General features: G+C 41.9%; 1 protein-coding gene across 1 annotated transcript; it reads right to left on the bottom strand.

Annotated features, from left to right (window-relative positions):
• Nucleotides 1-2,821: 2,821 nt before the first annotated feature.
• Nucleotides 2,822-6,669, bottom strand: LOC115652859 (uncharacterized protein C4orf36 homolog). Its single transcript, XM_030565440.1, is given in 4 exon segments — nucleotides 2,822-3,456; nucleotides 4,587-4,741; nucleotides 6,553-6,642; nucleotides 6,644-6,669. Coding segments are annotated over 4 exon segments (405 nt in total). The 3' UTR covers nucleotides 2,822-3,322.
• Between the last annotated feature and the right edge of the window lie 9,519 nt (nucleotides 6,670-16,188).

Genomic DNA, 16,188 nt, shown 5'->3' with positions numbered 1-16,188 from the left:
CCCAAAGCTAGCGTGTGTCTAGTTGTTGGAGCTTTAAGAAAACAACATATATTCAGTATGGAACAGTACTCTGTAACCTATGCTGTTAAGGTGTACTAAGTAGCAGTTGCACTGAATCTCACATTTCAAGGTAAAAGCTGGGCTCAGAGATCTGTGACTATGCAATCTTTCATTCCCAAATTATCAGCAGCCTACAGAGATCTTGTATCCCAAAACTGAGACTCGGGGCATTTTACTTGACATTGCAACAGCCCAACTTAAAAATAATTAGAGCTTTTTCTCTTGTCTCATCAATAGAACGATAATCCTTGTTACAGAAATCATACGTGGCATAGCCAGTATCCAATGAACCATGACAGCTGAGGAAATATATTGCTTAAACTGCAGTGTAGTGTTGTTGGGATTCCCTCTGAAACCTTTTCCATTTGGCTTATCCAGAACACCTTGTCCAGTTCTGGCAGAACACACCATCCAGTTCTCTTCTCTGAGATCCATAACACTCAGTTCGACTCTGGATTTCATCATGCAGGGTCCTTTATTTGTCACATAGCAAAGCTACACTGAGTTGATCAGACTCAAGCAGAGGGGATGGGTATAGCCCAGGCATACCACGCATTCAGAATTACACAGACAACCTCTTCCTTTATATACATTTACACATTACATTGTATTTGCTATACATTACACCACATATTTTTGGAGTGGCGTTCTTACTGTGCAGGAACTAATCCCTGTGCAGCATGCTCTGTCCACGCGCTGTTCTGTGGAACCTGATCTTTACATTCCAGTTTTATCTTGTCCTTAGTCCCTAGCATCAAGGTGTTGGTGCTTATCTTAGCTAGCACAGACATCCTGACTCCAGCATACTGTTTGTCAAGCCCCTATTTGCAACTTAACCTTCCATTCACCTTCCCAATTATGCCCACTAAGAAATTAGGCAAGTTACTTATGTGCAGCCAGGCCTACAAGTGTGATGGAATAATTCAGGCTAGCTCATGAGAAAGGGAAGAGAGATTGAACAATTAGGTCATATTGTGGAACAATATACCATTCTGAAAGGAATCAAAAATGAAGACTTCATATGTTTCAGGAATGGAGTTGTCAATGGGCAGTGTAGTTAATGTAAAGCAAATGAATATAGTCAGCAAAAATGCTAGTTACTGTTTTGACTTAACCAGTGGATGCGGCATTTGGGGCTTTTTAGGAAATAAAATGATAGTACTGAGGTGAAGGCTGCCAGGGTGGCACCTAGCAAGCCTAATTTGGCTTCTTTGTGTCGTAATTGCCTATTCATTTCTTTAAGTTGCCTGTTGCTTGTTCTGGGGCTTGCCCATGGGGATTGGGCTTCTGCTTGTTTGTTTGTTTTTCTGAGGTTTTTTTTTAATTTCCCACCAGTGAGCATGATTGGCTCCTGGTTGCACAACCTACTTTTAAAAAAGTTTTAAAAAGCTGCTTGCTGCGCAGTTTATTCGCCATATAGGAAAGGAGAGTAATTAGTGTGAGGAGCTGCTCTCCTACAGAAACTGTTATGCCCCTCCTGAAGGAGACGGGATAGGGCTGGATCTTACAACTGGAAACTTCCTACATCTGGATGGATAAAACATCAACAAAAAGACTAAACACTCGGCTTGCCTCCTACTGAAGAGGAGTCATGCAAGGGGACTCCTCCCATCAGCTGAGGTTGCAGCTTAGAGCACATGGCAGAAGGGGGCTAAAACCCAAACTAAAGGAACGAAGCATCCTACTCTCTCTCCCAATATGGTTCTGCTGCATGTCTGAAGATGGAATTTTGGGACCACAGTAGGGCCTTTGGGGCTCGATCCAAACCTCAGTTAAGTCAGTAAATAGAGTCCTATTGATTTTAGTGAGCTAAGATGGCTTCTTAGTGAAATTTTGAGAGGAAAACTAAGAGGCATGAGAGATATTCCGTTTAATAATTACCCCACTATCTGAGAGAATACGATTACAAATTGACTACACTGTCACTTTTAAGTTAGACTCAACATTTAGGCTTGCTTATTTTTTTTAAACAGGACACACAGAAACTCATATGAATAGACATTTGCCTTAAATTAAACTTGGATTGGGGGGCTCTAAAAATGGCGCCGTCCTATTCAGCTGATCCCCCTCCCTGAGTCAAATTCTCCCTCAATTCAACGTCAAATCATAGTAACTAATGAAGTTATTCTAGATTTAGACTAATGTGACAGCAGAATTTGGCCCAAAGAACAAATCACTTTAATCGCAAAGTGCTGCTTTTACAGTCACGTTAAGTCAATGGAGTTACTCTGATTCAACACTGATTTAACTAAAAACAGAATTTGGTCTTTTTTTTTTTAATCGTTGCAGTGTCCCTTTAAGAAGTGAAAAAATAAGACTTCATTGAATTATTGCAAACCTCAGAGAGACCCAATTCAGGAAAGCACTTGCATACCTGCTAAGTACCATGATGAATAGGGGTGGGGGGAGGTGGATGGATCGGGGGTTCTGAGAGGGACAGTTATGGGGCGGGAAGTGAGAGGAGGTGGATATGGGATGGGAGCCAAGCTGTTTAGGGAGGCACAGCCTTCCCTAGCTGGCCCTTCATAGTTTCGGAACACCGATGTGGCCCTCGGGCCAAAAAGTTTGCCCACCTTTGTTCTATATGATACTTTATAATCTTGTTTTGGGCTCTGAATGTTTTTCCAAAATATTTTTCTTACCCCACCCCATCCCACCTGATTTGTTACCAAAAATTAAAAACAATAAATGTACAATTTTACATCTCAAGAAAATACTGGTAACGTGGCTGTTAGCGTCATTATTTCTTCTAGAATTGGAAAAAATATCTAAAAGTACAAAGGCTCAGATCCTCGAAGGTATTTAGGCATCTAATTCCTTTTAAATGATTGATTCATAAACTTGTCTGTTTTCTGCCGATCATGAACTTAGCCCATTTGTGATGCATTAGGATATTCATCCTGGGAGCTTTATAACAGAAACAATGTAAAATGGTTGTGAAGGGAATGGTACAAGGATGGAATTTATTCATGACCTTGTCATCTCTTACATCCAGCTTTTCTGTGTATTACAAACCGAGTTGTGGCAGCCCATCCTTGCTAGGCAGGTAAGTGTTGAGTCATGAGGATTCCTGGCAGTGATGGATCAATTCTTGAAGTCCTTACTCAGAGCAGAATTTTTCTGAAGGTCGTTTGCTGGCTTACAATGGCGCAAAGTGAGGCCACGATTTGCACTGTTGGCCCTGGCAGACGTTCTAACTGAGTAAGAGGCCTGAGTGAGACTGGAGCCAGGGCTTCAAAGATCTGGGCCAGGTATGAGGCTATCAGAAGGGTGGAACTGGCCTCCTTGCACCAATTCTCTTGCCTTTCAGGTCAGACTCAGTTTGCTGAGCAGTCTTGTTTTCAAGGTCAATCTTATTCAATCTTTTGGATTCAAACATCCTTTCGGCCTCCAATGCTATGAAGAGCGAGAGAGAACAATGTACTGAAATCTCCTTAAAGCACAACTTGTATTCAATATAAAACCCAATTTTGGGTTCTCTCAGGTAAAATAGAATGCCACGCCCACTCATGTTGTTGGCTATTTTATCCATTTGGATATTTTTAACCAGCTCTCTTTGAGGATTTTCATTACAAGAAGGAGCAATGATTGGTTATTAAAAAGTATGGACATACATGGGGTAGCCATATCCACACAGCTAACACTCCATCTGAGATCAGTTTCAATTTGATATTTTTTTCCATCACTCGTTTTTCTAACACTATTTTTAGAAGATTTAACTAACAAAATTGAGATGGCTCAGATTTGGCCTCCACTCCCCTTAGCTGGACTGAGCACGAGCTTGGCGTGGTTCAGTCAAGCCTTTCTAATTTAATTAACTTTTTTAATGTAATCGATGTAATAATTTAAATCTTTGGGGTATTACCCCGTCCCTCTATTTCCCTTCCCTCTGGTGTCTTAGCATTTCGGATAGTGTACTGGTCTGAGACTCAGAAGACCTGAATTCTATTTCTGGCTCTCCCACTGGCCTGCTGGATAACCCTGGGTAAGTCACTCCCCATCCCTGTGCCTCAGTTTCCCCATCTATAAAATTGAGAGACTACTATTGACCTCCTTTGTAAAGCACTTTGAGATCTACTGATAAAAAGCACTATATGAGAGCTAGATGGTATTATTATTTAGTACTTTCATCTTCAAAGTACTTTACAAACACTAAGTAATCCCCACCCCAAGCAGGTAAGTAGTATCCTCATTTTACAGATGTTAAGTGACCTGCTCAAGACTGCAAAGGCAGTCAGTAGCAAGGGTCTGAGAGACCATTATTGTTGAAATTCACCAAACCAAGGAGACTGGAAGGCACTTCAGAAGACAGATAACAATGGTAAATGTAAAACCTTTTATCCTCTGTCTTGTGAAGTAGCTTTTTCTTCATGGTTTTCTGAGCAGGGTGCAGACTACTTGCCTCCCTTGTTTTAAATTTAAAAGCGGAGCTGAGAACATTACTTGCAATTTAGTTGGTTTTGCCATTTCAATTCCCACTCAAAATAGCACACTGAATTAAAAAAAAAGCAGATCAGAAAACTTACTCTGTACTGACGGGATCAGCTTGCTTTCAACAGTGACAGCTGGCCGCAGAGTTAAAGTGTGACACAAAGGGATGTCTTCAAGGAGATTCAGGTTTGTCTGTCCCATTTCCTGGCACAAACGCCTTGTCAGCAAAGCAAGTTCTGCAGCATCTGCCCTGTGACAACAAAAATGTCATGAATAAGTGGCTTGTACAGCAATGAAAACATAAAATCCACAGGGTGTTCAGGTCACCTGTGGAACAATTTCTATAGCAAGGCCAGCGATTTCAAATGACACCCAGGTTTGTCTGTGAATAGGTGTTATTTTGGCCACCAGAGGGAGTGTCTGTAGTCGTGTATAAAAATATAAGCATATTGAAAAAGGTTAGAAGAATTTAAAATAAATTGAAAGAGAGGCTTCAAAACGAGTGTGATCAGTCAGTCACGCTCTCAGTCAATTTGTTCCCTCGTTCATGCTATGATTAATAGAAAAACACAATCTGAGAAGGCCACACATAATTTAGTCTGTATTGTTTATGACAGGTAAATAGAATTCCTGACAGTCATTTAGCCCTGTTTTGTTCCTTCATTGAGCAGTGAGAAGATGGAAAATTTCCCTCCAAAGCCACGCTTTTTTTGGCCCCATTAGCAGGGACCGATTAAAATATATAATGGCGGATGATACCAGCGTGTGTTGGTTTGTTCCTAAACACAAAAAGAAAAGTACAGCCCATGTTGACACTGGGGACCCTCACATTCAGCCTAAGTTTCCATCAGATACAGGAGGCAGTATTCAGGGATTGGAGCCATTCATGTGCAGAACAGCTCACCTATATGGTGGGGAGGGGGGCTCTTTAATTGTTCCCACATTGTAGGGCTTAGGGGGACAGGTATGTCTGTCTATCTTATAAGCTCTTCATTACTGTAGTGCAGGGGTAGGCAACCTATGGGACAGGTGCCAAAGGCAGCACGCAAGCTCATTTTCAGTGGCACTCACACTGCCCGGGTCCTGGCCACCAGTCTGGGGTGGCTCTGCATTTTAATTTAATTGTAAATGAAGCTTCTTAAACTTTCTAAAAACATTATTTACTTTACATACAACAAGCGTTTAGTTATATATTATAGACTTATAGAAAGAGACCTTCTAAAAACATTAAAATGTATGACCGGCACGTGAAACCTTAAATTAGAGTGAATAAATGAAGACTCGGCACACCACTTCTGAAAGGTTGCTGACCCCTACTGTAGTGTCTGATTGCCCCACAATTTTTTAATATACTTATTCTCACAACATCCCATGAGGAGGAAATATTATTATCCCCATTCTGCAGTTTGGGGATGTGGGGCCTAGGTCTGCACAGGATGTCTGTAGGAGAGCAGAAAACAAACCTGTATCCTCCTGAGTCACAGGCTAGTATCCTAACCACTGGACCATCCTTCCTTTAAGGTCAGGAGTAAGTTGGAGAAGGTGTACTCATCCACACACCGATCCACCTGCTTCAGAGCAGAGGCAGGGAAGTGGCTACAGCAGTTTCCATCCTTATCCTATTTCAGGCTGGTAGAAGAGGAGCAGGTGAGGGAGGCTCACTCCAGCCATTGCTTAGGATTTTGCTGCAGGGGCCAGTTAGGAGAAGGTTGACGTCTTAATACATGCAAATAATTTGTTAGCAAGAGAAACGATAAAAACATGTAAAAGGCAAAAACATCTACATTGTGTGATTTGTCCCATTTCTTACCTTGTATGAAAGACGCTCTCTAAAATTAACTCTGAGTAACAGGGGAGCAACCTTAAAAACAAGGGCTAATAATGAAATGTTAAGGTTGAGAACTCGGGCACTCAGATCAGGAAATGCAAGACTGAAGTTCAAAGCTCAGCCTTAACTCTGCTCTCTTGTGTTTATATTTATGCCTTTTGTTTTATGTCATTATACATTTTTCTATCAATCGAAACAAAATATATAAGCTGGAATTTCTTATATCCCCTTACCTGCAGTAAGTTACAATCCAGTACATACTTTCTTCCCACTTGGCTTGAATTTTAAGTCCAAAACAAAGTGCATGGTGCACATGGCTGTGTGTGTGAGCTAAGGAAGCCAGTATCCATTCAGCACCTGGTTCTGTGGACAGAGGACTCTATTTGCCAGTGCCAGCAATCTGGTACTTTTCACAAGCACTTAATTCACTTTTAAAAGGCTGAAGAACTGTTAAGAGGCAGAATAGTCTAGTGGGCAGGACACTATACTGGTGTCAAGTAACCTAAGTTCTAGTCTTTGGGTACATCAACACTACCTGCTGGATTGGCGGGTAGCGATCGATCTATCGGGGATCGATTTATCACATCTCATCTAGACGTGATAAATAGATCCCCACCGCGCTCCCGTCGACTCCAGAACTCCACCAGGGTGAGAGGCGGAAGCAGAGTCAACGGGGAAGCCGCGACCGTCAATCTCACAGGAGGTAAGTCGAAGTCGAAGGAGGACAGGAGGTAAGTCGAAATAAGATACGTCGACTTCAGCTACGCTATTCACATAGCTGAAGTTGTGTATCTTACATCAACCCCACTGCCCCCCAGTGCAGACCAGCCCTTAGCTCTGTCAGGGCTACACTCTGATACAAAACTCACTACACTGAATCTCGCAGCTGGCTCAGGCTGCGGGTTTAAAAATAGCAGTGTAGACATTTGAGCCTGCACTCTGAGACCCTCCCCCAGCTGTGGCCATGCCACGGGTCTTTTATTGCAGTGTAGACATAGCCTATGTGACCATGGGCAAGGCATTTCCCCTCCCTGTGCCTCAGATCCCCTCCCACCCTTTGCCTATTTAGACTAAAATCTTTGGAGCAGGGACTGTCCAGTCCCCATCTCTTAATAATATTAACAATATAATAATAATATTGTGTATATATGTGTGTGTGTGTGTGTATATATATATATAATATTGTATATATCTATATTTGTATAAAAAATAGTGACCACTGTTGTGTGTATTGACTGGGATGTAGTAACTAGCACTTACACTTTATAACAGCTTGCTTGTAAGACCGATTTTACTGTCCTCTTTCTGTGAAAATCATATTCCATGGCAGATCAGTGGATGCAATTCACTTACACAGACATGTCAGAAACAGACGCGCACTATCCTCTTTTGCTCCCTCTTCACCTGTAACACAGGAGATCGTTAGCCAGGAAACCCCATTCCACCTGGGCGTTTACTTGCAGTGCATTAAGTGGAAGAATTAAATGGAAACAAAAGGAAAACCTGCGCCAGGAATGAACAGTTGTATTTGTCAGTCTTGCCTGCAGTTTTTGGATTATTTGATTCTGAAGAGATCAAAAAGAGGAGAATGAACAAAGTCTCCAACCCCTGTTTCAATTTTACTCTTATCATTTCCATGAACATAAAGCAAAACCTGCCATTTGGCCCTGATCCAAAGTCAACTGAAGTCAATGGGAGTCCATTCCATTGAATCATAGAATATCAGGGTTGGAAGGGACCTCAGGAGGTCATCTAGTCCAATCCCCTGCTCAAAGCAGGACTAACCCCAACTAAATCATCCCAGCCAGGGCTTTGTCAAGCATGACCTTAAAAACCTCTAAGGAAGGAGATTCTACCACCTCCCTAGGTAACCCATTCCAGTGCTTCACCACCCTCCTAGTGAAATAGTGTTTCCTAATATCCAACCCAGATCTCCCCCACTGCAACTTGAGACCATTATTCCTTGTTCTGTCATGTGGTACCACTGAGAACAGTCTAGATCCATCCTCTTTGGAACCCCCTTTCAGGTAGTTGAAATCCCCCCCTCATTCTTCTCTTCTGCAGACTAAACAATCCCAGTTCCCTCAGTCTCTCCTCATAACTCATGTGCTCCAGCACTCTAATAATTTTTGTTGACCTCCGCTGGACTCTTTCCAATTTTTCCACATCCTTCTTGTAGGGTGGGGCCCAAAACTGGACACAGTACTCCAGATGAGGCCTCACCAATGCCAAATGGAGGGAATGATCACATCCCTCGATCTGCTGGCAATGCCCCTACTTATACAGCCTCAAATGCCGTAGGGCACACTGTTGACTCATATCCAGCTTCTCATCCACTGTAACCCCTAGGTCCTTTTCTGCAGAAATGCTGCGCAGCCATTCGGTCCCTAGTCTGTAATAGTGAATGGGATTCTTCCTTCCTAAGTGCAAGACTCTGCACTTGTCCTTGTTGAACCTCATCAGGTTTCTTTTGGCCCAATCCTCTAATTTGTCTAGGTCCCTCTGTATCCTATCCCTACCCTCCAGCATATCTACCACTCCTCCCAGTTTAGTGTCATCTTCAAACTTGCTGAGAGTTCAGTCCACATCATCCTCCAGATCATTAATGAAGGTATTGAACAAAACCAGCCCCAGGACCGACCTTTGGGCCACTCTGCTTGATACTGGCTGCTAACTAGACATGTAGCCATTGATCACATTGAGCCCGCTGATCTAGCCAGCTTTCTATCCACCTTATAGTCCATTCATCCAGCCCATACTTCTTTAACTTGCCGGTAAGAATACTGTGGGAGACCGTATCAAAAGCTTTGCTAAAGTCAAGAAATAACATGTCCACTGCTTTCCCCTCGTCCACAGAGCCAGTTATCTCATCCTAGAAGGCAATTAGGTTAGTCAGGCATGACTTGCCCTTGGTGAATCCATGCTGACTGTTCCTGATCACTTTCCTCTCAAGTGCTTCAGAATTGATGTCTTGAGGACCTGCTCCATGATTTTTCCAGGGACTGAGGTGAGGCTGACTAGCCTGTAGTCCCCTGGATCCTCCTCCTTCCCTTTTTTAAAGATGGGCTCTACATTAGCCTTTTTCCAGTCATCCAGTACCTCCACCAGTCGCCAAGAGTTTTCAAGATAATGGCCAATGGCTCTGCAATCACATCTGCCAACTCCTTTAGGACCCTTGGATGCAGCGCATCCGGCCCCATGGACTTGATGATTGGCTTCAATGAGCTTTGGATCAGGCCCTTTCAGTCTAGATGACTTATTTTATATTAAATAAAACAAAAGAACAAGTATAAACCATTCCATTGAGAGCAACTGGAGAGTGTTTCTGTTGTTATAGGATCCTCTACCTTGACTTGACTCACTGCCCTGCCCTCTCACAGGTCAGCAGAGCCGGTTGAAAAATGAAAACAAAAATAATAAATGTCATTAAATATTTTTAAATGTCCATTGATTTCATTTTGCAGGGCTTGGAACTGACCTATTTTTCATTTTTTTTAATTACCCCCTCCCGATGTTGATAATATCAAAAGTGTTTCCAACAACCCAACTCCCTCTTAGTCTCAGTCCTGAGCCTCACTCCTACAAAATGACCCACAAGAATTATTTAAATTAACTTTTGACTTGACCGTATTAAGGGCTAATGGGAGTAATAATAAATAGAGTACAAATTATGGAGTAAACTTGCAGCTGAAGCTTGGGAATGCAAGAAAGCTGTAGATCGCAAAGCCACTGACCCCTTAACCTGCTCATTTCAAAACCCCACAGCCTTCCGGTGATGATTTTTAGAGAAGATGATGTAAATAGCTAACAAAAATAAGGCTGCACGGCCCTGCTGCAACTGCATTTGAACTTCCCACTGAGTAAACTGCTAATGCAGTTAACGAATCCCTCTTCAGTGTGACACCAGGTACCTGTTTTGTCTCTTTGCAATGAATTTTTGTGTTTGTTGCTTACTCACACACTCATCCACAAATAGAGCACCACATAGGCAGTGTTGTTCCTGATCCTGGATCCTCCTTTGGTTTACTTTAGGGGATGCATTTCACTCCAAGCCTTAGGGAAACATAAGGCAACCACATGCCAGCACACACACCGATCCCTGACATCTCCTTTGCTGATGTAATAATGGGCTCTGTGGAGCGTCACCAGGCAACGCTTTCATAGATAGAGAGAGGCAGTCACTGACTGAGACCAGCCTGAATGGCTGTGTCTAGGACCTCCCCATGCTGCAACCAGAAGGGAGGGAGAGAATGGGAGCAGCGTCCCTGTGGTCATGCTCTCAAAGCTTTGGAGAATAAGTGTCAAGTAAATTCATAGTCTTCTTGGGTTTTCTTTGCTAATGCTTTTCTTGGCCCTACTTGTGACTCAGGAGCACAGCCTATCCCCTTGTACACTTAAAAAGGTCAATTAGTTTTAAAATGGAATAGCCCAGAGCAGTACGTATATATTAAAATACTACAGGCAATATTTTCAAAACCAGCCTGCATAAATCTGATGTTTGCATGCAAACAAGCATTAGATATAGTTTTGCCTGTACAGGTGCAACTCACCCCAATAGGGGAGAAGTGCCAGAGAGTCTATGAAGGCCATTAGGGATTTTGCAATTGCTATTGATTTTACGTAGCAGGTGCTCATATACTATGGTGATGTGTGGCTGTATAAAATCTTTAGTTTAGATTGATATAGGTAGGATAAGGATTTGCAAACACATGGTTTTATGGCCAGCTTTGGAACTCTCATATTTAGTTTCTTGTTTAGTTACTACAGTTGCTAAACTGGCTACTTGTCAAGCTTTGAGGCTTCCATACTGTGGCACTGTCTAACTAAAATATAACGATACAGATCATTGTTGCTACCACTGTTGTATAATTGCAAAGGATCTTATACAAAGTGTGACACGTGGCCAGAAAGTGTTAAGCATCTTGCAGGCTAAAAAACCCAAAGGCAACCTTTAGAGATATGTTAGAAAGTATCGGAATGGTATTTAGGGCCAGTCCATGCTAGATAGGCTAGAACTTTGAAGTGCAAACCTGTGTTGTTAGAGAATTAGAGGTGATACTAATTGTGTGTGTATATGTATATCTTAGATGCTAGCTATGTAAACAGTTCCTATCTGTCACTATAGCTATTGATTCAGAGATCAAAAGGGAATATTACCATTTAGATGAATCTTGGGTGCAATAATGTCTCTTTAAAGTTTGTGATAAACTTAATGGATAAATTATCTTATATTAATCCAGTGACGTTTAGGAAACAGAAGGTTACATCAAAAGCCTATTGTTCACCCAGGACTTTATGTTAAGTGTCTGCTAGAAAACTGTATAAAAGGGTCCTGATCCTGATCCTGTCATCTCAGACCTGCTTGATGCTTCATGCAGGCGAAGCTTAAGTTGTAAGGCTGAGATCCCAGTCCTAAAATAGAATATGAAAATTGGTCTATAACCCATGGATTAATTATGAAAGAACTTTTTGCAACTACAGAGCTCACCATCTCTGCTCTGAATCTGAATCTCAAGAATTGTACTCATGTATACTGATCTTTTAACCAATGCTATCTTTTTCAATAAATTTTAGTTTAATTAATAAGAATTGGCTATAAGTGTATATTTGGATAAGATCTAGAATATTCATTGACGTGGGAGGTAATGTGTCTGATCCTTTGGGACTGGTAGAACTTTTTTATATGATGAATAAGATTTCCAGAAATCATCATCATATTTGACTTGGGTGTCTGGGTGGAGGCCTGAGGCTGGGTTACTTTAAGGGAACTGTGTTGTTGGCTTCTGGGTAACCAGTGAGGTATTATGGAAGCTGTTTTGTGCTGGTTTGGTAAATCTAAGTATTGGAATATCCACCAGCTTTGGGGATTTTTTGCCTCATTCTTTGCAGTACATCCTAATTGAGTGACCTCAGTGGGCTCCCCAGGGTCCCTCGTCACACATACTCACCGCAAACTTTGTGACACCAAGAGCTGCACTGTCAGTTTGTCAGGAGCTAAAAGGATGTACCTAATGTGTCTGGATGTCCCATAGAAATGTGCAACACCATATAAGTGTTGCAATTTCAAACTGGGTGTGGTCGTGCCAAAGGCAAATGGGCAAACCAAATGGACATTAAAAAGCACAAAATGGCCATTTGTATGTGTGTGATTCCTTCATTTGCATACTCGGCTATACAAATGCATCATTATTAAATATTTGTATTGTGGTAGTGCTTAAAGACCATCAAATCAGGGAGTGGATTTGTGCTAAGCACTGTATACAAACACACAATAAGGGACACTCTTCCCTGAAGAGTTTACAGGTTAATGCTACGTCTACATTCGGAGCTAGGGGTGTGATTCCCAGCTCACGTAGACATACTCATGCTAGCTGGCATTCAGTAAGCATGCTAAAAACAGATGTGTTGCCATGGTAGCAAGGCTAGTAGTGAACCAGAGCACTGGCTAGCTGCACCAAATACAAACTCACCTGGACTCTGTTGATACATAATCCGGGTGGCAAGCCTGTGCCACCACTGCCCGTTCTACAGCTGCCACACTCCTATATTTAGTGCACCAGCTTGATGAGAGCTAGCATGAGTATGGCTAATCAAGCTGGGAATCACACTCTCAGCTCTAATTTGAAGCCTAACTTGGGTGTGTCCTGTAGGTGTTGATTTTGAAAAACACTGCCCAAATTATCTCATGAGAACTCCAGAAGGACTTAACATAACTGAGTAAACAAACAATGCAACAGTAATTCAAGTAAGCACAGACAAGTATAAAACAGTTTTACATACGTCAGGAGCGTGGTGAAATATAATACTTGAACATTCTCAGGAGGGAACATGAAGACATTTACCACAGTGGCACTGGAAAATGTGAATGGCATACCAGCTAAAGAAAATATTTCTCCTACACTCACTCTTTTCTCAGAGCCAGACACCTCACTGTCTCTGTTCCAGTGGTAATTCAAAACATTCAGCTCAGTGCTAGAATTTAGCTCAATACCTAATTGACAGATTTAAAACAAAGAACACAGAATGTTTCTTTTGGCATTTCACTACAGAGGATACCAATGGGAATCAACTCTAATTACATTCAGCTCAGTTGCCAGAGCGCTTGCAAACAGAATTCTTGTCTTGAGGGCCAAGTACAGCCCTCAATCGCTCCACGTGCAGAGCCTCCTAGTGCCACACAGCTCTGGAAATGCTTTGTTCCCAGAGATCAATCCTTGATGAAAGCAGAGCGTGTGATGAAATCTGCCTGGCAGAAGCCTCTCTCAAAATAAAATGAGTTTATCAAAGGTCATGCACATGATGGTATTTTCATTGTTAGTGCAGGAAAGCAAGCACTACTTCCACCCAGTACTTTGGATTACAGCAGTTTACACTAACAGAAAAAGACTTGAGGGTTCTCTAAACACAAACATTGTACAACATTAACTATCCTGGGATAATTAAAATGGTATAATCCTGCTGCGTGACTGCAGTTATACCAGTATAAAGGTGCCTTATATAGGAATAGCTTATTCCCATACGGATTCACTCCAGATACTTCAGGTAGCCCATAAGGCAGTGCTGTGCGACCTGTGACCCATCAGGGTAATCTGCTGGTGGGACACAAGACAGTTTGTTTACATTGCCTGTCAATAGGCATGGCTGCCCGCAGCTCCCATTGGCCGGGAATGGTGAACCGCAGCCACTGGGAGCTGAGAGCAGCTATACCTGCGGACGGTCAGTGTAAACAAGCCACCAGCGGATTACCCTGACGGGCTGCATGTGGCCCGTGGGCCGTAGGTTGCTCACCACTGTCCTAAGGCCTTGTCTGGACTGGGATCTATAGGTGTGTTGTTGGAACATGTCGGCTAACGCATGTGAAAAGGCACGCTGCCTTTCCCACATGCTAAGCTGGACACGTAAAGCCTATGGAAGCGCCAAGGCTTTAACTCAGCAAGCTTAGCACATGTTAAAGTTTACACTGCCCTGTCTATGCTAGACTTTTCAAGCACGTTATTTAGAAAGTTAGCTAACATTCTAACAAGACAACTTTAAATTCTAGTCTAGATGGGCTAAATGGCAGTACTGAGCTTGGTGCTCTGTATAGCTCGAAAGGTTTCTCTCTCACAAATAGAAGCTGGGCCAATAAAAGATATTACCTCACCCACCTTGTCTCTCCATTAACAACTACACATTAAATTAAGTACATAGGTGCAAATACTCACATACCATATTCCCATTTACATATTCTACCAGTTTAATTAAAATAGAGATAGAGAGACCTATCTCACTAGAACTGGAAGGGACCCTGAAAGGTCACTGAGTCCAGTCCCCTGCCTTCACTAGCAGGACCAAGTACTGATTTTGCCCCATATCCCTAAATGGCCACCTCAAGGACTGAACTCACAACCCTGGGTTTAGCAGGCCAATGCTCAAACCATTGAGCTATCCCTGCAAAAAAATTACTGTCAGGGTAATCCATTGGTGGGATGCGAGACAGTTTGTTTACATTGACCGTCCGCAGGCACAGCTGCCCGCAGCTCCCATTCTGCAGGAAAATACAAGGGAAGATGAAATAGTGTGCAACAGGAGTTACAAAATAAAGCAACCGAATACAGGAAATAAGAAACTGTACACTAATCTCTAACAGAAAAGATAGAAAGCCTGACAGTTCATATGGGCAAAGTTCAAGAGAAGAAAAACAGAATATTTTATCAGTTGATTTAAATGGCAAAAACTTTCCATTACATCAAAGATTTTCATTTCTGTGGGATTCTGTTTTTGGCCAAAAAGGAAAGCAGGAAGCCATTTTTCTTCTGCAGTCTCATTAATCACTTAACAAACCAAAACAATATTCCAACAAAGCTACTGAACTGGTATGAGGTATAGGATTAAGCAAAAATATGATTAAAAGGTTTATTATTACTGTCACTGAACATTATGGTAATAATAGCACATATATTTTATAGTAAATTTATAAAGGGCCTCCTTTTTGTGTATACAAATTTTGTGTCATGAAGTTACCACACTTTTGGGCATTTATGTGAGCAAATTGTGCAGCTTGTGAGCAATTAGGCAAATTGCATATGCAGATGTGGTCACAAAAAGAAGGCCCTATAAATGTTTTTCACTATTATAGCAGAGTAAATAATTTTCTTGATGAATTCAGCATATTTTTCTGCTCATGGAATGTCGGAGCGGATTGTGAGATCCTCATATTTCCTCATTATTCATATCTACCCAGTGGGTTTTTTTTACGTTGTAGGAGCTAACTGTGAAAAGTTCACTGAGAGAGTAATCCCTATTCAAAATCTGAAGTGTTTTGATTAGCTGTGATTGGTTGCCTGGGATTGTTTCTATTCCGTAATCAGCAGGAGGGTTTGCAGAATTTAGGCCAGTAGGATTTTAAATCTTTCAAGGAGATGCAGCAGTGTATGTAGGGAGAGGTAAGAAGAAAACTGGATCAATGAATTTTAGATTGTATAAAAAAGCTTTTTATACAGCCTAAGAGCCTGCCTATGTGCTCTTAGAAAAGTTAGATATGTTGGCTGGCTGCAGACTTTAACAATTTTTTTTCTTATATAATTCACAAAGTAATTGCATATTTGGCTCTCGTTGCAAAGGAAATGGTCAGATTCTTCTCTGGCTCATTCAATTGTCTGTGTTCCCAGGCTCTAGAGAGGGATTTGTGTCCACCGGAGTCCCTTCACGTATAAAATATACCAAGCACGTTGCATTTATCAGCATGTGATTTTCTGTCATTATCACAGCCTTGGGCACAGAATAATTGCATGTATGGCTCTAAGTGCAAAAGGTGCAGTCAGATTCCTTGAGTGGCTTATTTAATTGCCTCTGAGCTAGGGTTATTATGGAAACACTTCCCTTACATT

The sequence above is a fragment of the Gopherus evgoodei genome, chromosome 5 (assembly GCF_007399415.2).
Source record: "Gopherus evgoodei ecotype Sinaloan lineage chromosome 5, rGopEvg1_v1.p, whole genome shotgun sequence".
Taxonomy (NCBI): Eukaryota; Metazoa; Chordata; order Testudines; family Testudinidae; genus Gopherus; species Gopherus evgoodei.
Note: the sequence above shows the minus strand (reverse complement) of the source record. Positions and strands in the feature narration are given on the sequence as shown.